Raw genomic sequence first — 24,903 nt, 5'->3', positions numbered from 1 at the left:
TGAATCAGTCATGATGAAATGGTGGAGTGACTCAACGAGGCAAACGGCCCAATTCTACTCCTATATTTTATGGCACATGTGAGAGGATAGGTTACGAGGAAAAAAGCAGGAGAAAGGAATTGATAGGAAGAATCCACAAGCTGGCATAGGCTTGATGGACTCATTGGCTCCATCTTTCCATTAGGGAAATATGAAATAACAAATCAAGAAACTTTGTGCATTTCAGAGCAGATATTTAAACACAAACAGTGCAACTCCAACCAGTCATCTTCCTTTTCATTCCCTCAATACCCTCGGCCGCTCTGTCCATTCCAATCTCCCCCAGTCTCTTTCACAACTGCTGAGCCGTCTGCCTCATTTCATTTCTACTCAGAGTTCACCAGGGAAGACTATGTGATCAATTTCAATTTTATTATAAATACAAGTTAATTAAAAAAAAAATCAATAATTAGATGGCATTCTCTGTACAAGCAATACAATGGAACAAAAAATACACATAAGAACACTTTAAAATAACACATTGTGGTGGAACACACTGGACTGGCAGTAAGTTTTCTGTGTGTCATCTCAATGCAATATGTGAAAAGGCAATGATAGGTCTGAAGGCACAAGCAGGACCCTGGGCTTCCCAGAACCTAAACCTCACCAATACTTTCCAACAACCCAACCCTTCCCTTTAGACCATTCCACTTCAATCCCAGACAACAGATCAACTGCTGAGGATAATGAATATTTCCCGTGTGTCTTACTGTCTTTCGGTCACAGTGACCCACAATAATAATTATCCCATCATCCCATTTGAAGCAAAAGATTAAAGCAGCAACTCAACTGGAAGGAAGCCCTCCTGCAACCTTGGCCTCAACCTTCTTATTTCAATAGCAATAGCCTTTCAGTATAAACTATTTCTTGTTCCTTTATTATCAAAGCATTCTGACCAACACCCTCAGCTGCTACACCTTGCCTATAAATACTTGGCTTCAATGCTCCATCTCAGTTTATTCCAAGAGCACGATGCTACTTGCAATTCACAACAATGAGATGCCCCTCTTAATTAATTAAGCAGGAGGCATTTGGTGATCTTTAGAGCGAGTCCAGCGCAGATCCTTCACAACACCCACACTTTTGTAGACAATCAGTCTCTGAAGGCTTAGCATTCTCAGCCATGCGATCGCATGCACCATGTCACCGAGACATGAAGATTCCCATGACCGGCACCTTAGCTTCCCCCTCATGCTCAGGGTGAAGTCATGGGGTGACAGGGAATGGATAGGTGCATGAGGGAAGGTGGAGTCAAACACGACAGGCAGGGCATTCACTCATTTCATTAGGGGTCACGTCCTACCAGGCTGCCTTCTGTTTTCACTCCCTGAGTAACACTGTGCTGGCCCCCAGACTCTTGTGTTGTATCTGGGTCCAAGAAGCCACGTCTGTCAATTAAACTAGGGAATAACGAGAAAAAGTAGTGAGCAATCTCAATCTCTGTATTAATGGACAAATCAGAACACTTGCTATTATACTCAAACATTGTAATTTACTAATATAAACTTTATACAAACTTTATTCAAAGATGGCACAGCAGGTCCAAGACAAATTCTGCAACATTTCTTTGCAGTTTTGCTCCATTGTGGAAAGGAGAAGAATAAAAGTACAAACAACAGGAATTCTGCAGATGCTGGAAATTCAAGCAACACACATCAAAGTTGCTGGTGAACGCAGCAGGCCAGGCAGCATCTCTAGGAAGAGGTACAGTCGACGTTTCAGGCCAAGACCCTTCATCAGGACCTAGTCCTGACTGCACCTCTTCCTAGAGATGCTGCCTGGCCTGCTGCGTTCACCAGCAACTTTGATGAATAAAAGTACAATCAGCCTTTCCGAATTACTGACGCCCTCAGCAAATCTCATCCTTCTGGTGCACAAACACTACACTTAAACACAATGTAAATTTAACAAATTATTGCCTAGTTTCAATCATGGCAGATTATTCCAGGTATTTATCATACATTGCAACAAATTCTTAATATTGTGTTATTTAAAAAAAAATTTTCCACTAGAATTTGGACAGAGACAGAAGGAGAAAAGCTGCAGAGGACAGTAATGTTCATAAACCAGGGAGAGAGGACCATGTCTCCAGCAGTTAGGACTGCACAAGAGACCAAACTGGCACAACAAGGGCATTACACTGAAAGTTCAGCCCTGTACTCCGGACTTCTTTTGCAGTCAATGTCACAAAGGTAGTACAGTGAACAAACTTACCCACAATTTGGTATTTTATTCAGCAGTTCCTTTAATTAAACAACCATTAAAAGTTATTTCCTGTTATAAATCTGACTGATGGACGGCACGGTAGCATAGTGGTTAGCACAGCGCTTTACAGTACAGGTGACCCGGGTTCAATTCCCGCAGCTGTCTGTAAGGAGTTTGTATGTTCTCCACGTGACCGCATGCGTTTCCTCCGGGTGCTCCAGTTTCCTCCCACAGTCCAAAGATGTACCGGTTGGTAGGTTAATTGGTCATTGTAAATTTTCCCGAGATTAGGCTCAGATTAAATCGGGGGATTGCTGGGCGGCACGATTCGACAGGCCAGAAGAGCCTATTCCACACTGCATCTCAATAAATAAATGAAATGATGCATACACATACAAGCATGTATGCACTTCACAATCCAAAAATAAAGAAAAAAGCATTGGCTATCCACAGCCTCATGACTGGACAGTAGATGTGGAGCAGCAGACTTGAGTCATTAGCGTTTAGCCAGATAGAAATGGGGTAGGGGAAAAGTGGGTTGAGGGAGGGAACAGTGAAAATTAGTGTCAGACAAAGAGATGCACAAGATGGACACAGATAGAGACCGGAATGAGAGGGACAGAGGGACACACACACGCAGGTTTCAGAATCAAAATCAGGTTTAGTATCACAGCTATAAGTCATAAAATTTGTTTTTAGGTGGCAGCAGTATATTGCAATACATAAAAACCTGTAAATTACATTTTAAAAGTTAAATTAAATAAGTAGTGAGGTGGTCTCCTATTCTTACCTGGGTGGCATTGGTCCACATAATACTGCACAGCAGTTAATGATGATACTGTTATAACTGTAGGGGTTACTGCTTTCCTCTGAGTGCTTACTGGACCATGAACCTTTAATCTATTTAAAAATCAAAAAGAGGATCATTGTACAAACTGCAGAATCATAACCTAAATATTTATGTAAGCAATTTATATTCTACACTTAGATTTGTCTCCAATGTCATAGCAGAACTTCCAACCCTGTATAATCCCCATCTATTAATTCACTCCAGGACGTACATCATCATCATCATCTTCTGAGTGAAGAGAGGGGGGTATGGAGCTGATTCTCCCCTCTATGTTTTAGAGCCAAACCACACACAGCAAATACTCTCCTTACAATATCAGCTGTTCCCAGTTTGGGTGCAGCACAAGAAAATTAGCAAGTTTAGATCTCTTGTTAATAGTAGTGTGCTTGGAAGAGTTATGGTTCTGTAGGAGCCATGTGTTCTGTGTTGTATGCTTATTATGGTAACTAGAGGGTAAACAGCTTTAAGTTCCTTGGCATCCACATCACCGAGGATCTCACGTGGTCTGTACACACCAGCTGTGTGGTGAAAAAAGGCACAACAGCGTCTCTTTCACCTCAGACGGTTGAGGAAGTTTGGAGTGGCCCCCAAATCCTAAGAACTTTCTACAGGGGCACAACTGAGAGCATCCCGACTGGCTGCATCACTGCCTGGTACGGGAACTGTACCTCCCTTAATCGCAAGACTCTGAAGAGAGTAGTGTGGACAGCCCAGCGCATCTGTAGTTGTGAACTTTCCATGATTCAGGACATTTACAAAGACAGGTGTGTAAAAAGGGCCCATAGGATCATTGGGGACCCAAGTCACTCCAACCACAATCTATCCCAGCTGTTACCATCCGGGAAGTGGTACTGCAGCATAAAAGCCAGGACCAACAGGTCATCAGACTGATGAACTCACGCTGATTTGAGTGTACTCTATATTACATTGACCGTTCTATTTTTTATAATTATGAATTACTATGATTGCACATTTAGATGGAGACGTAACATAAAGATTTTTACTCATGTATGTGAAGGATATAAGAAATAAAGTCAATTCAATTCAAAAGCACATCGGTGGGGGTGTGGTAGAAGCGAAGGGAGTAAATTACGTATTCATAGTTATTTCATGGCAGTTTGTAGCTTGGGACCACAGAGGTCATATCTTTGCTGACCCCCCGAGATATCACAACAAATCTTGATTATATGTTTGCTAATTGCTAACAAAGGAACACAATAGGGATTTTGACTCTTTGGAACCATGGGCATGTTACGTATGTATAACAACTCTGTCTGGGGACACAGGCTGGCGGCAAATGTTCTGTTTTGATTTTGGATCAATTTTTTGCTAATACAGATTCAGTTACTGATCTAGAGGTACACTTAAACCCCACCAATGACAGCTAGTAAATTTAGATTCAAGTAATTCAATAAATCTGTAATTACATAAAACTATGACGTTGCTGCAAAATCTCATGTGGTTCCCCCACTCCTTCAAGGATCAGGTCTCAAAGCAATTTCCAACATGTTGCTTGACTCTAAACCTTTCAGCAATCCTCTAAATGGTCGACCAGTCCACTCAATTCAGAGGCCAATTTGGGATGGACAGTAAATATCAGCCTCTTCAGCAACATCCACATCAAATAAAAATTAGTCTGCTGCAATTCTACCACTGCAGTAATAATTCAGAGTGCTACATCAGCTATCCTCATGGTTTCTACAAATTAAAGTGAAATTAACAGCAATTTTGTGCTGAAAATTAAGAATCCATCTAAAAGCTTCTAAAACAGGGGTTCCCAATCTTTTTAATGCTACAGTCCCACACCACTAACTGAGGAGCTGGGAACCCCTGTTCTAAAACATTCTGTGAAATCAAACAGAAATGAATTACATTTCATAAACACTCCTTCTGATCAACTGGCTTCTGTCTTCACTGTCTTTGACAATTCCAGTGACTTTCAACCAAATTAATAACAAGCCTGAAGATTTTCTCTCGCATATTCAAAAATATTAGTGTGGTTTACAATGTCCTCTGTTTTTTGAATGTAGTCAAGCAAAGACAAATTTCTCTTGTAATTCAAAGTGAAAATTATTGTCACTTTCTACATTAGAAAGTTCTATTGAATCTACTGCTTCTTCCTTCCAGAATGTTTCAGTCAAAACAAATACAAATTATTCACTTAACTCTTCTTCCTTTTCCTTAACACTAGTTTACAGCAACAACTCTATTCCAAGCTTCAGTGGAGATTGTCAGTCAGTGGAAGACATTCAATCTAAGTATATAAGCTATCTTATGTATTCATATCTATTCAGATTTTTTATTATTGTTATTTTTTATGCTGCATCGGATCTGGAGTAACAATTACCTTGTTCTCCTTTATACCTGTGTACAAGAAATGACAGTAAACAACCTTGAATCAGATAGCTCTTCTGTCAATCAAGCACGATAACCACACTGTGCTAATTTTAGCATTTTGCCTGTGATTAAGTTTAGGCAAGTATTTTCCACACTATAATTTTCTGTAGAAATTCGTGTCTATTGAGGGAAGTTGTTATTTCCTTTATTTTATTAAATACCCCTGTTTTTTTTGTTTGCTATACAAGTCTTGGTTGTGTGTTTAGTTGTGCATGCACTGCCATGCCACTAAATCACCAACTCACTGTTAGGAGGGTTGTGTTAGCTGCATTTCTCAGGAGGAGGAATGCACAGAAAAAAAAAACAAACCTTACAAGGGAGAAGGCTGGGAGGGAGATGATCGAGAAACCAAAAGTAAGAAAACTCAACCACAAAAAAAAACAAAGAAAGAGACACAAGTGATTGGCAGAGTCGGAGAGGAGAGGGGGAGGGTCATAGTTATTTGGGATAGCGGGAGGGTGTCTCTTTGTGTGTGGCTGTGTACAGGAGAGGAGAGATCCTAGCGACCAGAAAGTGAACATTTGGGAAAGTCAAAGGAGGTGGCCCACAAAAGTACACGAGAGACTCTAGGAAAAAATGGAAGGCATTGATCTTTAGAGATGGGGAGGGGGTGGAAGAACATGGCGACATGGATGAGGAGATGTCAAGACAACTCTTAGGATTTTTTTTGGGGGGGGGGGAGCCTGACAGGAAAAAGCTCCCACAGGAAGGAAGAAACAGGATAAAGAGAGAAATCAAAATGTTTCTGAGTGTACAGAAAAATGCACCAGGCTAGTGGAGCTTATGGTCTCATTCAAGAGCAGACTATTACCCCTCGATCATCAGGCTCCTGAACCAGAGTGGATAACATCATTCACCCCAACACTGAACTGAATCCACACCCTATCAAAGACTCTAAAATTCATCTTCTCATTATTTATTTTTTCTCTATTTGTATTTACACAATTTGTCATCTTTTACACATTGGTTGTTTGTCCGTCTTTGTGTATAATTCTTCATCGATTCTATTGTTTTTTTTGGCATCTACTGTGAATGTCCACAAGAAATTGAATCTCAACATAGTATATGCTGCATCGGCAAGTTTGCGGCACTTGAGGTTTACCGTCTGCATGAGATGATGGGACTTTTGAGAGACTTTCACCGTGCCCATGGTCTGTTCTTATCAAATTACGGTATTGCTTTGCACTGTCGTAACTATATGTTATAAATATGTGGTTTTTGTCAGTTTTTAAGTCGGTTTGTCATGTGTTTCTGTGATATCATTCTGGAAAAAGATTATATCACTTCTTAATGCATGCATTACTAAATGACAATAAAAGAGGACTGCGTGTCCTCATAATCTAATCTAATGATACATATGTATGTATGTCACTAATAAATTTACTTTGAACTATATAATCCATTTATTTGATCACAGAAGTAACCTCCACGGAACAATGATAAATGCCACACTAAAGAAAGACTGACATTAGTTACAGCTTGTTCACATCCAACAGCACTGTTCTACTTACATCTTCATTTGTTGTCAGGTTGGAGGCCACCAGGTATGTGTGAAACCCTGAGAGACCCAGAATGGACCAAACTGAGAAAAAACAAACCACCAGCTCAAGTGCGGTAAGCGGAGTCAAGAAAAGTATATTTTCAATGTTCAAGAAAAACTCGTCAGAATCCTAACAAATCACCATTCCCTAACCTATGCGCCACTCCCAAGCACACCATCCCTCCCAGGTTCTTTGGGTCTGATTTGCTATCCTCTTCTGCTTAGAAGCTGATTTTGAGGTTTAATTTTTGTTGGTTTGTTATATTATCAACTACTTAATGGTACAAAAAGGAGGAGACTGATAAAGCCCTAAAACCTCTTCCCCCACTTTGTTCTACAATTAATCCCAAGTAAAACAATTGCCCAAAAAAACCTAACCCTTCTCATCCTCCAAAAAGAACATTAGAGTGTGGAAATGCACAGGGCACAAGATGCCAGTTTTAATTTCCTAATGACAAGGGCGGAGATCTATATCATGCCCTCCGCCTTGTTCATATCCACTTCCAGTGAAGATCAAGAACAACTAGTATGGTTGAATGATAGGTAAACTTTAACGTAATTAGAAAATTAATTTGCAGGCTGCAAGCCAATTCCCTGCAGGTTTTCTATTCTAATCTCTTGCAATTGTTGGTTTCACTGGCAACTATCAGTGGATTTGGTCCACTCTTCATTGATGCTGGTCTGGCTTTATTTTCCATTACTGACTCTCCTAAACATCCAGGTAATGAATGGTGTACATCGTTTAAGAAACAATCATGCTTAGAATTACAATAAGGCTTTTACAGCTGGGGTATGTTTTTGGCAGGAGAGGAAAAACTATGGAGTCAGAGATTGAACTGGTACTTAGGGTTAGCAATTAAGCTTTTGGAGTTACTGGCTCATTTTATGGATTGGGTTTAAGATTTTAGTCATAAAGCTGCCTGGGCAGATCCCAATTAAAATTTAGATTAATATACAATTTGGAACTCGAAAACTTGTAAATAGACCAACATATTATTCAAGTGAACTCAATCTGTCCTTTAGTGTCAACTAACAAAGATGCAGGTGTCAGCGTGCAAGTAATTATTGAGCAAGATGACATCACCATCTACTAGTTGGATGTGCCTCAAAAACCAGAGGAAATGATAAAGTGGCCTTAAACAATGTGATCTTCAGTATATGCCATCTAATAGTAGCTGTGAAGCGGCAGAAAGCATCTTACAAAAATTGGACAAGTGTAAAACTCAAACCAAGATAGTTTAAATGGGATATTTTATCATTCATGCAGACTAGAATGAGACAATGAGCTCATTTTGAAAGATAGTAATTTGCAATGCTGGGTGATTTTATACAGCAGGATTATAGAATACCAGTTCAATATTGTGTGTACTTATTTTCTATTCATTATGTGACTGGTGCTTAAGGCAACAATGAAGCTCTTCCACCTTCATTGCTGTTTTCATAACAATGTTGTTTTGACCAGTCAGGGTTGTTAGCCCCGAGCTGAACCTCCAAACCTGGAGGACTGGTGGACCAATTTTAGTCTGGCCTCTATCCTTTGACCTTTTGGCATGGCTGACCATATCAAGAATCAAAGGACAAGGCCCTGACTCCAGCCAACGGAGCTCTCTGGGTCAATGAGGCACGCCAACCTACAAGCCCCATGACAAGGTTGCAGTCCTCTTGGAGGAATATGGTGTGTTAAAGGGACAAACTACTGTCAAGATTACAGACTGCAACAATAAAACAGTCATGCGCTGGGAAGGTGGGGGGTGGGCAGTTGAAAAATTAATCTTTTTATGCTACAGATTCAGTTATTAGCCATGAAGGGCAAGAAGTCGATTACTAGAAGAATACATGGATGGTGAAAAAGGCAGAGATCAACAAAGAACACATACAAAAGGGCATTAAATAAACAGAGACCCGGAGGACAGAGAGAAGCTGTATCAACAGATACGAACTGCAAAAGAGCTGACCTTTTCCAAGTCCTTGTTTGTGTGTAGAGGAGCGGAGTTAATGACAAATAGTGATTTCAACCGATGAAATATGGCAGCCCAGTTTCTGTTTTGTTTCAATCTTTTTCATGTTCAGTTATTAAGAGATTGGGAGGTTTAAATTAAATGTTACTCGGAGTCTGTATTTGTATACGTTAACCGTTATTAATGTAATCCCGATCTCTTTGTATCATTATCATTGTTATGGTTATCAATTTGAAACTCAATAAAAAAGGATGAAAAATTAAGAACTGCAAAAGGGAACAATAATGGAAGGCTTCAAAATGAACAAGTATTCAGACATAGATTTTCAAAAGCAATCTGAGCCTTTCAAAGCAAGTAACATTGATACTATAAATGCACATGAGAAAATGGCGTGCACTTTAAATTTTACTTTCAGCATTTATAGAGGAGAAAGGAAGTAACAGTCCAAAAATCTAAGACACTACTGAATCATGGGAAGGAATTTGCCATAATTTTAAGTGAAAAAGCAACAAAAGAAAATAACAGTATTGAAAATGAAAAACACTAGAATCAGATGGAGTTTGAAAGGAAGGGGTAAACACAAAGGATCTAGTGCTTTCACAGAGTATATGACAAATAAACTCTAATTGGGCTTCCAGCCGGGTACAGGTATCAACTATAACTGACTTTTCGATGACACACTCTGCCATCTTCACCAGGGATGATGCCTGGGTATGTCTAGTTTGGTGGTATTTATACCCCCGTAGTCCGTCCCTCCTGATTGGTTCGTCCTCATCCAACCAGGTTTCCACTCTCCCACCTTGTTTACAATCAAATTCCATCTCAATGTGGATATAATAGTCTTGGAAGCAAAACACGGTAGATTTATCAGAGAGGTACCTCAAAGCAAAGGGGCTGAGTTATACAGAGAGCTTGCAGAGACAGTGCCACATTTCCTGTAATTAATGTATAATGTAAGTTAGGTAATGGGGTCATTTTAAAGGAATGGTTTGTAAGATACTAAAGGGTAGTTGAGAGAAACTATTTCTACCACTTAAACAAGGAGGCAAAGTTAAAAAATTACAGCCAGACTTTCCAGGGGCAAACACTTCTACATACATCGGGTGGAAAAAACTGATATTCTCTTCTGCAATAATTTCAGAAAACCAAACATGTTAAGAGACCAGGTAAAGGGCTGCATATAGAGTCAGGTCACTCATCAATCACAATCTACTTGGTACAGGTTGGCTAACCTAATCTCTGGTGAGCAGGTAACCAAGCCAGTGGGATTAAATTAAGATGCAGTGCAAACTTCCTCCCTGCACTGTTCGGTGCGTCAGCTGGCAACCTTGCTATTTCTTTACCGCTTGGCCGCTTTCTGAGGCCGAGTTGCTAGTTGATGGCTCAACCCAGCACGGGTATGCTGTGCAAAACATTCCACTAAAAATCTACTAATTCTCAATATTCTGGCTCACGCAGAACTAACATTTCGTTTCAAAGCTAAAGGCCATAACACGAGAAATTTTTTTTCTCATGTAGAAGTCCGCACCCATGCCTTACTGTGAAGTAACCTCTCCCATGCAACTCTCCCCCACCCCCAAAGAGGAACATATTCTTCAGGGCACAGAAGAACACAAAAGTTAAAATACAAGTTAAGCAGAGTTTTTAACATTCTCTATGGCCCTTGGGCAAATACACCAGTGACACAATGCAACAACAAAGAAAAGGATATCTAGCTGGAGTTTCCTGGAGCGTGTTTAATAACCCAATGTCCTGAGATCCTGGGGATGAAACAATGAGAAAGGTTAATGCTGAATGGATTAATTAGATTGGTGCAGTAACAATAGTATCGGTATTAAACTCAAGACCGAAGCTTACAAAGGAATATATGCAGTTTAGTTCAATAGAATTAAAGAAAGATTCATCCAGGGCATACCCTCCACTCAAGATCACCTAACTACTTGTTAGCACATATAGCAAATAACTTCAGCAGCTAACCCCAGCCACCAATCTTCAAATGTGAATATAGACTGTAGATTAAATTTAAAATGCAGCTCTGAACAAAGGATTGTGATCACAGTTAACTGGAAGACCAGACAATGCTGATTCAAAATTCATTTTTGTGTCTGTAGTGTAGATGCGAATAAGGTGGTGTAAAAGTTATAACTCAAAGGAAAGCATTGTAGGTGCTTGTAAATACATAATTGTCCTTCGATCTTTAGCAAATAAAATAGTGTTGGGTTGAGCAGTCTTCTTTCTCCAAAAAGGTCTCAGTGTGATGCCAGCTGTGTCTCATTTTGTCAAATAAAGAGACTACTTCATTTCTACCCACGTCTTCACTCCAGTGACTTAGTTCACTCAACACCACCACGCATTTGGGCAAAGGCTACAGCTCCAATCCTCCAGCACCCACTTGACAAAATCAGTAACTCCCATTTATACAGCACCTTTAACAAAATCAACGCCCCCATTCAGACTTCAGAGAAGCGTTATCAACAAATATTTGTTGCTGAGACAAAGGACGATTTAGCTACTCAAGAAAATCTTGGTCAAAATTAAATGAGTGCACCAAGAGAGGAAAGAAAAGTAGGAAACTGAAGCAATGAATTCTAGAGCGCAAGACACCATGAAGTGATCTAACTGAGGCATTAAGAAGCACAGGTCATATAACAAGCAGAGGTCAGAGAGACAGAAGTATGAGATTTAGAAGCGCGAGTGAGAAGATCTGATTTAACTATATGCTAAAGTAGATCGGAAAGCTTTGGGAAAAGGAATGAACTTGAAAGTGCAGATTTAAAGTACACTTTTCAGCAGAATGAGAGGTGTACTAGGATAGTTGTCAAGCTTATGCCATGTACCAACTTTCGGCCAAACTCCTGTCTTGCCTGCAAACTGTGACTAATGCAAATCTTCAGCTCATGACCATCCCTCATGGTCCAGGAACACATCACAACAACACCGTACGGCTGGGAAGTCTCCAAACTGATGACAAAATAACGATTTCTCCTTCCAGTAAAAAGCTCTCTACCTCCGCTTCCCTTCTTCTATTCCTCACTCTGGCCTTTTACCTCTCCTCATATGCCTATCACCTCCCCCCGGTGCCCTTTCTCCTATGGTCCACTCTCCTCTCAGACTCTTTCTTCTCCAGCCCTTGACCTTTCCCACCCACATGGCTTTACCCTATCACCTTCTAGCTACCCCCATCTTTTTATTCTGGCGTCTTCCCCCTTCCATTTCAGTCCTGAAGAAGGGTCTCGGCCCGAAACATTGACTGTTTATTCATTTCTATAGATGCTGCCTGACTTGCTGAGTCCCTCCATCATTTTGAGTGTGTTGCTTTGGATTTCCAGCACCTGCAGACTTTTTCGTGTTACTGTTCCCAAGTAACAAATACTTGTTGGACTGGGGTGTAAAATTATCTTTTCTTGCAGTTTAAAATTCCTATGTTTGCTTCTATTTTTATATCATCACCTCTATACACTCAGTGGCCAGTTTATTAGTGCATTAATGCAAATATCTAATCAGCCAATCACCAATGGTCGGAAGGGTCAGTTGTTGTCCAGACCAAACATCACAATGGAGAAGACACTTGATCTAAGTGACTTTGACTGTGTCGTTGCCAGGTGGGGTCATCTGAGAATCTCAAAAACTGCTGATCTCCTGAGATCTTCACTCACAACAGTCTCTGGAGTTTACAGAAAATGGTGAAACAAAAAAAAATCCAGTGAGCGGCAGTTCTGTGGGCAAAAACACCTTGTTCACAGGAGAATGGCCAGACTGGTTCAAATTGACAGGAAGACGACAGTAACTCAAATCACCACGTTACAGCTGTGGTGTGCAGAAGAGCATCTCTGAGTGCACAACGCGTTGAACCTTGAAGTGGATGGGTTACAGTAGAAGACCGCGAACATCCTATACCTAATAAACTGCCCACTGGGTATACATATAATCATCCAGCAAACTTTCCAGTAATTATGGTACAGTTAACTCTGTATTGTTCTGGAAACTTCTATACTTCTCAGCACCAGGTGTCACACCACTTGAATCCGGCTATTTTGGGTAATCTCTAGTTGGAGTTTGAGATGACCCAAACTAAACTACTTTTTGGTTTGGTCTTTTCTTTGTTCTCTTGATGCTGCTTGTTCTTTGCTCTTGCAACATTTAATTAAACAGCAGTGAGCCACAGGATTTATGCCTCAATTTGACTTCCAAAGGACCTTTGGATCACAAATGCATCAGGATCCAACATTGCTTACAATGAAATGCAAATTACAAGTAGCTCTTACCAATTTTATTTTAAAATCAGAAGCCTTGCTACTTCATTCCAAATGAAAAAGGGGTAATTCAGGGAGTGAAAATATCTTTGAAACTCATTTCCAAGGACTAATCAGGTCCACTTTAAATCATTTCTTAAAAAACAATAATAACCCTTGGACTGCCCTAGTTCACGTGGGATCAATACAAAACTTACGCAGCGCGAGGTGAGTTATCACACAGGCAAAAATAAAAGCAGTTAGAAAGGAAAGCGACAACAGAAACATGTAGAAAAATCTGTAGTTCCTTTTCCCGACACAGTTTCCGACCCAAGGACAATGGTGATCAAATCGCTCTGCAAGAGACAAAAAATTTAACATTAGCCCATCAAAATGCACTTTCTCCCCTGCCATCAGGAAACAGGGCTGCTTTGCCTCCCAAATAATCAACTACCTGGGGCAAGTTTTGCCCTCAGTAAACAATGGTATTCAGCTCCTTTTATCCCCTTTCTATTCAATTGCCCATTCACCTTGACCTTGGGGAAATGTCACCCCCTATTTGTCACATATGCCAACTTCCACAAACCTGTGCCCAACGGCCCCATTCCTACCAAAGTCCGTGTGTTTCCTGACGGAGCCCTCAGGGACACAATCCAATCAATTCCATTCCACAATACAGCTCCCTGTGCCCACACCCACACTCACCCACACAGTTATCACAAAGGCTGCAGTGTGACGTTCGCGGGGGCCGGAACATCTTGCAGCTGAAGCAGTATTTAAGCTTCACTGCCTGCCCATTGATCACCACTTCCTTCGTTCGAGGCGGCGGTCGATAACCTGATCCACCAGGGTTATCTGAAAAAGAATGGAGCACCTTCTGTTAGAGTGTGCTGGGGCAGAGGTCCAGCGGCCAACAAGCAATTTCTACCAACTACACTTCCATTTTCTCCCCACACCCGGGGGCGTGAAAGGGAAGGGCCTGTGAGAATCCAGTGAAGGAAAAGCAAACCTGACTCCCTTGATTATTATCCAGATTTCTATTTGATCCCCGCTGTTTTGAAACCACTGGGTCAACATAGCACAAGGTTCGTGACAATTCTGGGACTTGTGGAAGCTGGTTCACTGCCCCGTGTAGGGCCAGCTGGCTTTTTCACATACCATGAATCACCTTGAAATCGACTGAGAATGGATCAGTCTGTTTCTGTAGGGGGATAAAGAAAATTGCGAAGAGGCCGTAATGGAGAAGTGCAAAAGTTTGAAGACTGTAAGAGGATACTGGAAAAGATAGGACTAGATGGGCCGAATGACCTGTTTCTGTGTTGTACTTCTCTAGGACTTTACAGTGATGAAGTGTAGGGAGATATGATCCGAACGATAATTTAAACTTATAAATGCAGATTACACTAAAGCATATTCATATTCCTTTCTGAACAATTAAAACTGCAATTAATTCTCAATCTCTGTATAAAGGATAATCCATAATTAAGACAGGAACACGAGAGACTGCAGATGCTGGAAATCTGGAGCCACGTACAAAGGAGCTGGAGGAACTCAATGGGTCAGGAAATATCTTTGGAGGAAAATGAACAGTCACTATTTCAGGCCGAAACCCTTCATCAGGACGGGAAAGAAAGAGGGAAGACAGCCAGTACAAAAAGGCATAGAGAAGGGATGGAGCAAGAGCTGGCAGGTGATAGATGGATCCAGGTGAGCAGGGGGGAGTAGGGAAGAGTGGGAATGATGTACAAAGCTGGAACGTGACAGGCTGAAGATGGAATATGATAGTTGAGAACAGTCAACCACAGAATAAAGGGAGGGAAATTGGTGGGAGGAATGTGTGGGTGATGAGCAGAGAGAGAGGGTGTGAGAGGGGAAAGAGGATTAAGGACCCCCACCACCCAGGCGACGCCCTCTTCACACTGTTACCATCGAGAAGGAGGTACAGAAGCCTGAAGACACACACTCAGCGATTCAAGAACAGCTCTGCCATCAGATTTCTGAATGGACATTGAATTCAAGAACCCATGAAGCATTTTATTTGTTTCTTTGCACTATTTATTCTAACTTAACAATTTAACAGACATATATGTGTAACTCAGTTTTTTTGTTCTCTATATTTATCATGTATTGCACAGTACTGCTGCTGTCAAGTTAACAAATTTCATGACACATGCGGGAGATATTCAACCTGATTCTGAGATAGGGTAATGGGGTAGGTGGGATAAGGGTCAAAAAACAAAAGGCAAGGACAGAGGGAAGTGGTAACCAGAAATTAGAGAAATCAATGTCAGTTTGGAGGTTAACAAGGCAATGCTCCTCTACTCTGTGTCTAGCCTCGACCTGGCTATGGACAGGCAACCATAGATTCTCCCGTGAAGGGCTGGAAGGACGTTTTGGGCCCTGAATGGTGGGTGAGGGAGGCGTTAGAGGGAGAGGTGTAACCGTGCGGCTACGGGGATAAGTGCCTGGAGTGGGATTCGTGGGGAGGCACAAGCAGGCAATGGAGTCATGGAGTGAGGGAGAGGGGAGCAGAAACAGTACGTGGTGGTGAAGCCCCAGTAGAGACGATGGAAGCTGGAGAGAATGATACATGGAATGCAGGTTTCACAGCCAAATGTGGAGCGTCAGTTACCTATCTGCTTCTCCAAGTGGGCTGCTTCATCTGGCGTCGCTCGTGGCAGAATCCCAGGGTCGGTGAAACTCGTGTGCAGCAGTGCACTTAATACAAACACAAACAGCAGCCCCGCAATAATGGGAATAGCCAGCGTCAGGTTCTCCGTCAGGTAAGGACAGCTGTGAAAACAGAGTGCCATAGCTTTACCAAACACAAACAGCAGCCCCGCGTTAATGGGAATGGTCAGAGCCAGGCTCTCTGTCAGGTAAGGACAGCTGTAAAAACGGACTGCAATAGCTTAACCTTTCCTCTGGGCCTCAGCAACATGCCTCATAAATCACAGGAGAAAAGATTTATTATAACACACACAAAATGCTGCAGGAACTCAGCTGGTCAGGCAGCATCCATGGAAATGAATAAACAGTCGACTTGTCGGGCTGAGAGCTTTCATCAGGGCCTGATGAATAATCAGTCGACATTTCATCAGGACCCAAAGAATAATCAGTCGACATTTCATCAGGACCCAAAGAATAATCAGTCGACATTTCATCAGGACCCAAAAAATAATCAGTCGGCATTTCATCAGGACCCGATTAAGGCTATTGGCCAGAAGCAGCGACTGTTTTCATTTCCATAGATGCTGCCTGACCTGCTGAGTTCCTCCAGCGTTTCGTACGTGTTACTCCGGATTTCCAGCATCTACATAATCTCGTGTTTATGAGAAGATGTATTTATTTTACTGAGAGATACAATGCGGTAACTGGCCCTTCCAGCTCTACGTGCTGCCCAATGACACACATGACCCATTAACCTACTAATCCATACATCTTTGGAAGGTGAGAGGAAACCCACTTGCTCACAGGGAGAACATACAAACTCCTTACAGTCAATGGCCGAATTGGCACTGTAAAAGTGTTACACTAACCACTCTGGCTTTACCCCTCTACTGTTCTCACCTGGAGGTATCTGACGAGCCAATATCATGGGAGTTTTATTCTACATCTCTCCAGTTCCAACTGCAATTTCAGTCAGGTTGTCATCAACAGTTCTGGAAATGCAGGTGTGTCACCGTCAAACAAGAATTACCAAATAGAAACAGATCATTTAGACAATCAAGTCTGATCTGGTATTTACCCTCCACAATAAATACCAGGAGTATTTATGGTATGTGTGGTGTCCCGGTTCTGAGAATCTACACTGTTTCTATTTTGCAACTTCTAATCTAGAAAGTAGTTTCCACTGGAAGGTGAGACTAGAACTAGGGGATACTGCCTCAAGATTCAGGGAATTAGATTTAGAATTGAGAAGAGGAAGAATTTCTTTTCCCAGGGATCAGTGATCTGTGGAATTCTCTGCCCAGGGAAACAGTGAAAGCACATTATCATCATGTGCCTTGTCGGATGACGTGGGCGATCATGGTCTTTCCATGACATGATTGTTCTAGGAAAATTATTTATTCATTTATTTATTTTTACAGAAGTGGTTTGCCATTGCCTTCTTCTGGGCAGTGTCTTTACAAGATGGGTGACCCTGGCCATTATCAATACTCTTCAGAGATTATCTGCCTGGCGTCACTGGTCACATAACCAGGACTTGTGATGTGCACCACCTGCTCCCATGGCTTCACGTGACCCTGATCGGGGGCTAACTAGGTAACCATCAAAAAGGGATAGGCAGCCAGTGCGGATTACCCCGCGGCAGTTGCCCTGGATACTGCTGAGGGGAGGAGGGAGATGTTCCGGCAGAGGAAAGCCATTGCACTCAGGTCTCTGGCTCTATGGCTCAGTAGAGAAGAGGGGAGAGGAGTCAAACTGAGTGATAGGGGATTCAATGATTAGGGAGACAGACAGGAAGTGCTGTGGATGAGGACAAGATTCCTGGATGGTACGTTGCGTCCTGGGTGCCAGAGTCAGGGACAACTCAAACTGAGTTTACATACCCTTAAGTGGGAGGGTGAGCAGCCAGAGCCACTGCCCATGTCAGAATCAGTGCCGTAGGTAGGAAGAGTGACAGGGTCCTAAGAAGTGAGTTCAGGATCTGGTGCCGAATTAAAGGACAGGACCTCCAGGACTGTGATCTCAGTGTTGCTATCTGCACTACATGCTAGTGAGGCCAGAAGTAGGAAAACAGTTTAACACGTGGCTAAGGAGATGGTGCAGGAGGGAGGGCGGGCTTCAGAGTTTTGGATTATCGGGCTCTTTTCCACGGAAGATGGGACCTGTACAGGCAGGACTGTTTTCACCTGAACTGGAAAGGGGGCTAACATCCTTGCAGGAAGGTTTGCTAGTGCTGCACAGGGCGGGGGCATTTTAAAGTAGAACCGCAGAGAGATAACAATCAGAGCAGATAGTGGAGTGGTTTGGGGGAAAGAAGTTGTTACGCCTATATACAAAGTCAGCATGGCGGGACTAATGTCCTGAGCTGTGTATATTTCAATGCAAGGAGTATTGTACAAAAGACAGATGAGCTCAGGGCATGAATCAGCACATGGAATTATATCGTAGCCACTAGTGAGACTTGGCTGCAGGAGGAGCAGGACTGGCAGCTCAATATTCCAGGGTTCCATTGTTTTAGACGTGAGAGAGTGGGTGGGATGAAAAGGAGAGGGGTGACTTTACTAGTCGGGAAAAAAGTCACGGTAGTACTCAGTCAGGACAGTCTGGAGAGCTTATCTAGTGAGGCTTTACGGGCAGAAGTGAGGAATAAGAAAGGTGTGACCTCTTTAATGGGACTATATTATAGGCCACCCAAAAGTCCATGGAATTTAGAGGAAGAAATTTGTAAAGAGATCGCAAACTATTGCAAGAAACACAAGGTTGTGATAGTAGGTGATTTTAACTTTCTATATATTGATTGGGACTCACATACTGTAAAAGGATTGGATGGGAAAAAGTTTATCAATTGTTTCCAAAAAGTTTTCTTAATCAATATATAGAGGTCCCCACAATAGGGAATGCAATACTAGATCTCCTGTTAAGGAACTAGACAGGGCAGGAGACAGTAGTTTGTGTAGGGGAACATCTAGTGATCATAAGGCCATTAATTTCAACATACTTATGCAGAAGGATAGGTCTCGCCCTTGGGTTGAGATTCTAAATTGGAGAAAGGCCAATTTTGATGGTGTCAGAAAGGATTCTGGCCAGTGTGGATTGGGACAAGTTGTTCTCAGGCAAGTGTGTGGCTGGTAGGTGGTAGGCCCAGAGTCTGAAACATTGACCGTTTACCCTCACCCACAGAGTTCCTCCAACATTGTGTGTGTGTTGCCCTGCAGAATCTGTGTTTATAACCCCCAGGCGGCTCTGCATCCTTTTGCATTACTGTCTCTTCCGGACTGATTTCATGGCGTGACGGCAGTCACCATGGCCGATTCTGTGGTGTAGCAGGTCGGTGAGCCACCTATCACCTGCCAGCTCTTACTCCACCCTTCCCTTCACCTTTTCATACTAGCCACCCTCCCCTCCTCCTTTCTTGTTGAAATGAAGGGTGCCCATTTCCCTCAGCCTGACCTGCTGAGTTGCTCCTGCACTCTGTGTGCTGTTCACAGTAACAATTTTTGAAGCACGCCAGTATACTGCAAGAATACTGTTTCCCATAACCAAGACTTTGTCAGTAGGACTGATATGTCAGTGAAGTCACCCCAACTAGAGAAACAAAGAGCAGCAAATATAGGAAGTCTGAAACAAAACCAGAAGATGCCTGAACCAGTTGGCAGGTCAGACAACATTCCTCAATAGTTTAACAAAAAACCCATCAGCCAAGCAATCTGCTGGATAAACTCTACAGGTCAAGAAGAAAGGAACTGTCAGTGTTCCAGTCGAAACAGATGGGGGGAGCAGTTCATTAGCCGAAATCTAGAAGGAAAACTCTGATCTCAAATCTCCACTGCTTTGCAACCTCACCCACTCATGCAGAAAGCTTCGGGAGTGAACCCCGAATGAAAAGTCCAGAGCTGGAATCACTAAGGCAGTCCTACGTTGAATTCAACTGGCAACTCCTGCCACACCGCTGGCGCCAGACTATGATCAATCTCTGCCGTTCATTTGGATTCATCAGCTACGGGAAGAGGAGGTAACAGCTTGCTCTCCATATCGTATTGTGTATCAACTTAGACAGCATGGACACAACATCCATGGTCAACGCCAACCAACTGGGAGGGGAGGGGCCACCAGGTCGAAACCCTACATCAGAAACTGACTGGTCCTGGACCAGTTGGGCGGACGAGCCGTTTTTCTTGTTTGTCACCGTTGACTCTGCCAACTTCACTAGAATTCTCAGAAACCTGGCCAACAAGAGCTGGAAGCTTGCTGTAACATTCAACCATGACTCATCCTCCATATCAACATCCTATTCCACCTCTCACGGCCCAGAACAGTAAACAAAAATGTAGTGTACTTTCCAAATTACTTGTCGCACCTGTCTTTGGTAAGTCCTGCATTGGGACATCCAGATTTCTCTGCATATCAGAATGTTGCAATCTTGCATTCAGATTTTTTTTTCCAATTTCCCCTCCCAAGATGTATAACTGCACGTAATTTTGTTAGATCTTTACTAACTTGTTTAATCCCTTTGCCTTTCACAATTTACACTCTATCTTTGTGCAACCGTGCCTTCACCGACTTGACTCATTTCTATAAACTGGCCCCACCACCAAACTCTGGAACATTTATCATTGTATCCAACCAGCAAAAGACCCATTTACACCCACTTCGCGTTAGTCAGCCACCCCGCTAGATTTTATGTTCTGTGATAACATCTGATGTGGAGTCTCAGAGCAATGCAGCACACAAACAAGTCTTTCCGTCCTGCTGGTCCAACTTCCCAACGCACGCAAAATGCTGGAGGAACTCAGTAGCTAACAGAAGAGAGTAAACAGTCGACCTTTCAGGCCGAAACCCTTCATCAGGACTCCTTGCTGGTCCCAGTTGCCCACAACCCCCCCCCCCATGTACCTATCCAAATGCCCCCTGCCTTCTCTTTTTACCCCAAGGAGCCAAAAACAATGGGGAACTGGGTCGAGCAGAGCCGAACACTCGCTCACTCACTGAGTCAGTGAGGCCAGCCGGGTGGACACTCTCCCCCGGCAAACAGCTGCTAGAAATCCAAGTGTAGTGTGTTTTTTTTTAAATGATCACTTGGTAGTTTCTTGTTTCCCGTCACTACGACCATTGTTGAACAAAGCGAGGCAAAGATACGTTTACAATTAGTCCAGACAGGTCTCCGGCTCAATAAAGGCACAATAGCTGAGTGCTAGCCATCTGTGGAACAACCCCCTCCCACGTCGATCATGGTGGCAAACGTGAAGAAAGAGCTGCAAGTTCTCAGATCCCAATCACTCAATAACTGCAACGCCAGGAAAGTATATAGTTGCTATTCAGGACCGAGCGCAGTGCATCTGTCCCAATCCCAACACTCGCCCCACACACACAGCCGACGGATGTTCCCAAGGAAATCCCACCCAGGTCATTGAAAGGGAAGCTCCCAGCACACAAAGGCCGACGGTTTATCTCTAACTTCAGGGTATTATCCACAGACCAAAACGGTCCGGAGGGCGGAGAGACCCGGGGCTGGAATCTGGAGCAACAAACACATTGCCGGGTGAATTCAGCGGGTCGGGCGGCCTCTGGACAGCTAGCGAGACCCTTTATCTGGACTGGAGCCCCGGCCCCGACCCCGGCCCCCGCCCGGCGGCAGGACACCGACCTCAGCCCAACTTCTGCGAGCAGCGCACCCCGACCAGAAGGCAACTTACTCGAACCCGAAGAAGAGGCCGCTGGTGCCGAGGATGAGGCCCAGGGTCAGGTAGAAAGCGCCACTCTGCCGCCCGGTTATCAGCCGCCCGTCGCAGAAGAACCGATTCTTGCCGGCGAACGACTCCCACTTGCGCTGGCGCCGCTGCTTGCCCGAGGCCGGAGTCTGGCACGGGGGAGCCGGCGTGGAGCCTTGCCCGGGCCCCAGTGCGATCTGCCGGTACTCGCACACCTTCATCACCGAAACGGCCGGGGGTGCTCAGCGCTCCGCGTCTCCGCTCCCGGTCATCCGGTTCCCTCACTCAAGCCGCCACACTTCCCATATACCCTCAGCCTCCGACAGCCGGGGAGCCGGTAGGAGCAACCTCCGGCCGCAGCGACACCCAGCGGACAGCCAGGGAGCCCGTCCGCTAACGCGGGCAGGAACAACCTCCGGCCGCAGCGACACCCAGCGGACAGCCGAGGAGCCCGTCCGCTAACGCGGGCAGGAGCAACCTCCGGCCGCAGCGACACCCAGCGGACAGCCAGGGAGCCGGTCCGCTAACGCGGGCAGGAGCAACCTCCGACCGCAGCGACACCCAGGGAGCCGGTCCGCTAACGCGGGCAGGAGCAACCTCCTCCAGCGACACCTAGCGGACAGCCAGGGAGCCGGTCCACAAACGCGGGCAGGAGCAACCTCCGGCTGCAGCAACACCCAGGGGTGAGGAGCCGCCACAACCAGAGCTCCGGCTTCTTCCTCGGACGATTGGCAGTCCAAATTAAAAGCGCATTTTTGCCACCAACTGGACTGGGCTGTGGTGTAGAGTTGGGGGAAAACCCTTTACTGCTACTCTTTCAAATGAAATCTACAGCCCAGCGCATCTGTGGATGTGAACATCCTACTATTCAGGCCATCTACAGAAACAGGTGCATCAAAAGGGCCCGAAGGATCCGAGTCACCCCAGCCACAGACTGTTCCAGCTGCCACCAGCCGGGAAACGGTACCGCAGCGTTAAAGTCAGAACCAACAGGCTCTGGGACAGCTTCTTCCACTAGGCCATCAGACTGATGAACTCATGCCGATACAATTGTATAGCTGATACTATGCTATACTGACTGTCCTGTTGTACATACTATTTATTACAAATTACTATAAATTGCATTCTGACGGAGACGTAACGTAAAGATTTTTACTACTCATATAAGTGAAGGATGTAAGAAATAATGTCAATTCAATTAAATTACCCCCCAAAAAACCTTATAGATTGTAAAATCTCTGAGGATTTAATCTGGTCCCAACATATCGATGTAGTTATAAAGAAGGCAAGACAGCGGCTATATTTCATTAGGAGTTTCAAGAGATTTGGTATGTCAACAAACACACTCAAAAACTTCTGTAGATGTACAGCACCCAGGGCATGCCCTTTTCTCACTGTTACCATCAGGTAGGAGGTACAGAAGCCTGAAGACACACACTCAGCGATTCACGAACAGCTTCTTCCCCTCTGCCACCCGATTCCTAAATGGACATTGAACCCTTGGACACTACCTCACTTTTGTAACATATAGTATTTCTGTTTTTGCACAATTTTAATCTATTCAATGTACGTATACTGCAATTGATTGTTATTTTTTATTATTTTATTTTGTTTTCTCTCCTATATTATGTATTGCATTGAACTGCTGCTGCTAAGTTACCGAATATCACGTCACATGCCGATAATAAACCTGATTCTGATTCTAAGTAACGAAAAACGAGACTGTACTGTGAATTAAAGTCAATCTCGTAATTTAGCAGTTTTTAAGAGAAAACTAGCACCAAAGATCGTAATGAAGCCTGCATTTGATTGAATTCAAAGTTACATGCTTAACATTGTAATGGTATACGTTTAGCTGTTTCAAATGACAAAACCTACACAACCCAGAATGAGTCCAGAGGGGCTTGGCCCGAAACGTCTTTTCCATAGATGCTGACCTGCTGCGTTCCTCGAGCATTCTGTGAGTGTTGCTTTGGATATTTTCTCGTGTTCGTGATACGACAACCAAAAATGATGTTTTCCAACAAGACTGAATTCAGACGGAGACGTAACGTAAAGATTTTTTACTCGTCGTGTATGTGAAGGATGTAAGAAATAAAATCAATTCAATATAATGTATGCCCAACTCCAAGTCATGTCAAACTAATTCCTTCCCTTCTTGTTTTACCTCTTCTCCCATAATGCCCAATACCCCACGTCTTGTCATCGCCCCCCTAATTCTTTACCCTACCAACCCCTCAGCTTCTCACTTGCTAAGTGGAAGGTCAATATCTGTTGAACTTCTAACAGCTTTCTTAGCTAAACGATCAACCAGTTCATTCCCCTCAATAGCTCTACGTGCAGGGACCCATAACAAACAAGTTAACACTTTGTATACGAAATAATATTTGATGAGTTTCACGATACACGTGAAGCTCCGTCGTCAGCAACGGCAACACTTTGGGAGTCATCCCCAGCGGCTCTACGTCACCACCCAGGAGGGTGACGCGGGGGGGGAGTGGGATGGACTACCTCCGAACACTGCGCCATCTAGCGGAGGGAGCCGCAGCGTCGCCACCCACAGGACAGGGAGCGGCTGGAGGAGGGGGGCAGATTGGGAGTGGTGGGTAATCAACCTCCGAGCACAGCGCCGCTTAGCGCATCCCCTTGCGGAAAAAAGCAACGGCACTGCACCGTACCGCCACCTGGTGGACAGGTGATAGTTGGAGGTCCGATCCCCGACCCCACCACAAGTCCCTACCGCAAGCGTGGAGGCAGCTAACAGGTTCTGCACTACCTCCTAATGACCTTCCGTCCGAAGGGAAACATCGGCGGCAATAGGTCGCTAAAAGTCAGGGATGAGGGAGAAATACGTAGAGAGTGGAAGACAATACACCCATCACCTCCTGATGGCTGGGCAGATACAAGGGACGGCGCATCACTATACTACGACCTCCAAAGTAGAGGAGCTAGCACCAACCACATTAAGACTGCAAGATATAGGAACAGAATTAGGCCATTTGGCCCATCGAGTCTACTCCACCATTTCCTCATGGCTGATCCATTTTCCCTCTCAGCCCCAGTCTCCTACCTTCTCCGAGTACCTCTTTATGCCCTGACCAATCAAGAATCTATCAGCCTCTGCTTCATCATGCCTTGGCCTCCTCAATTGCCCATGGCAAAGAATTCCACAGATTCAACACTCTCTGGCTAAAGAACTGTAAATGGACGGTAAAGGGGGAAAGTGACAATAGAAAAACGCCAGGTATTGACCATTGTCAAATAACAATCTAAACACTAGTTCTTCACATCAGTAACAGTGCTA

The 24,903-nt window shown here is 43.9% G+C and overlaps 1 protein-coding gene and 1 long non-coding RNA gene across 2 annotated transcripts in view; one reads left to right on the top strand and one right to left on the bottom strand.

The window, feature by feature from the left end:
- LOC134338066 (uncharacterized) overlaps positions 1–10,685 on the top strand; it is a 62,502-nt gene extending 51,817 nt beyond the window's left edge. The window contains exons 2-3 of the long non-coding RNA XR_010016131.1: positions 7,021–7,105; positions 8,819–10,685. This is a non-coding gene — a long non-coding RNA (uncharacterized LOC134338066). The remainder of the gene's footprint in view (positions 1–7,020; positions 7,106–8,818) is intronic.
- The window catches only part of zdhhc18a (zinc finger DHHC-type palmitoyltransferase 18a), a 53,535-nt gene extending 31,614 nt beyond the window's left edge, over positions 1–21,921 (bottom strand). The window contains exons 1-8 of the mRNA XM_063033596.1: positions 21,585–21,921; positions 15,854–16,014; positions 13,927–14,076; positions 13,440–13,577; positions 10,701–10,749; positions 7,003–7,105; positions 3,035–3,144; positions 1,343–1,439 (exon numbers count right to left, since the gene is read on the bottom strand). Of these exons, the coding sequence (XP_062889666.1) occupies positions 1,343–1,439; positions 3,035–3,144; positions 7,003–7,105; positions 10,701–10,749; positions 13,440–13,577; positions 13,927–14,076; positions 15,854–16,014; positions 21,585–21,820 (1,044 nt within the window). The 5' untranslated portion in view covers positions 21,821–21,921. The remainder of the gene's footprint in view (positions 1–1,342; positions 1,440–3,034; positions 3,145–7,002; positions 7,106–10,700; positions 10,750–13,439; positions 13,578–13,926; positions 14,077–15,853; positions 16,015–21,584) is intronic.
- Positions 21,922–24,903: the final 2,982 nt, after the last annotated feature.

This window comes from Mobula hypostoma, chromosome 26 (assembly GCF_963921235.1).
Source record: "Mobula hypostoma chromosome 26, sMobHyp1.1, whole genome shotgun sequence".
Classification (NCBI taxonomy): Eukaryota; Metazoa; Chordata; class Chondrichthyes; order Myliobatiformes; family Myliobatidae; genus Mobula; species Mobula hypostoma.
This window is presented reverse-complemented; position numbering and strand designations above follow the sequence as displayed.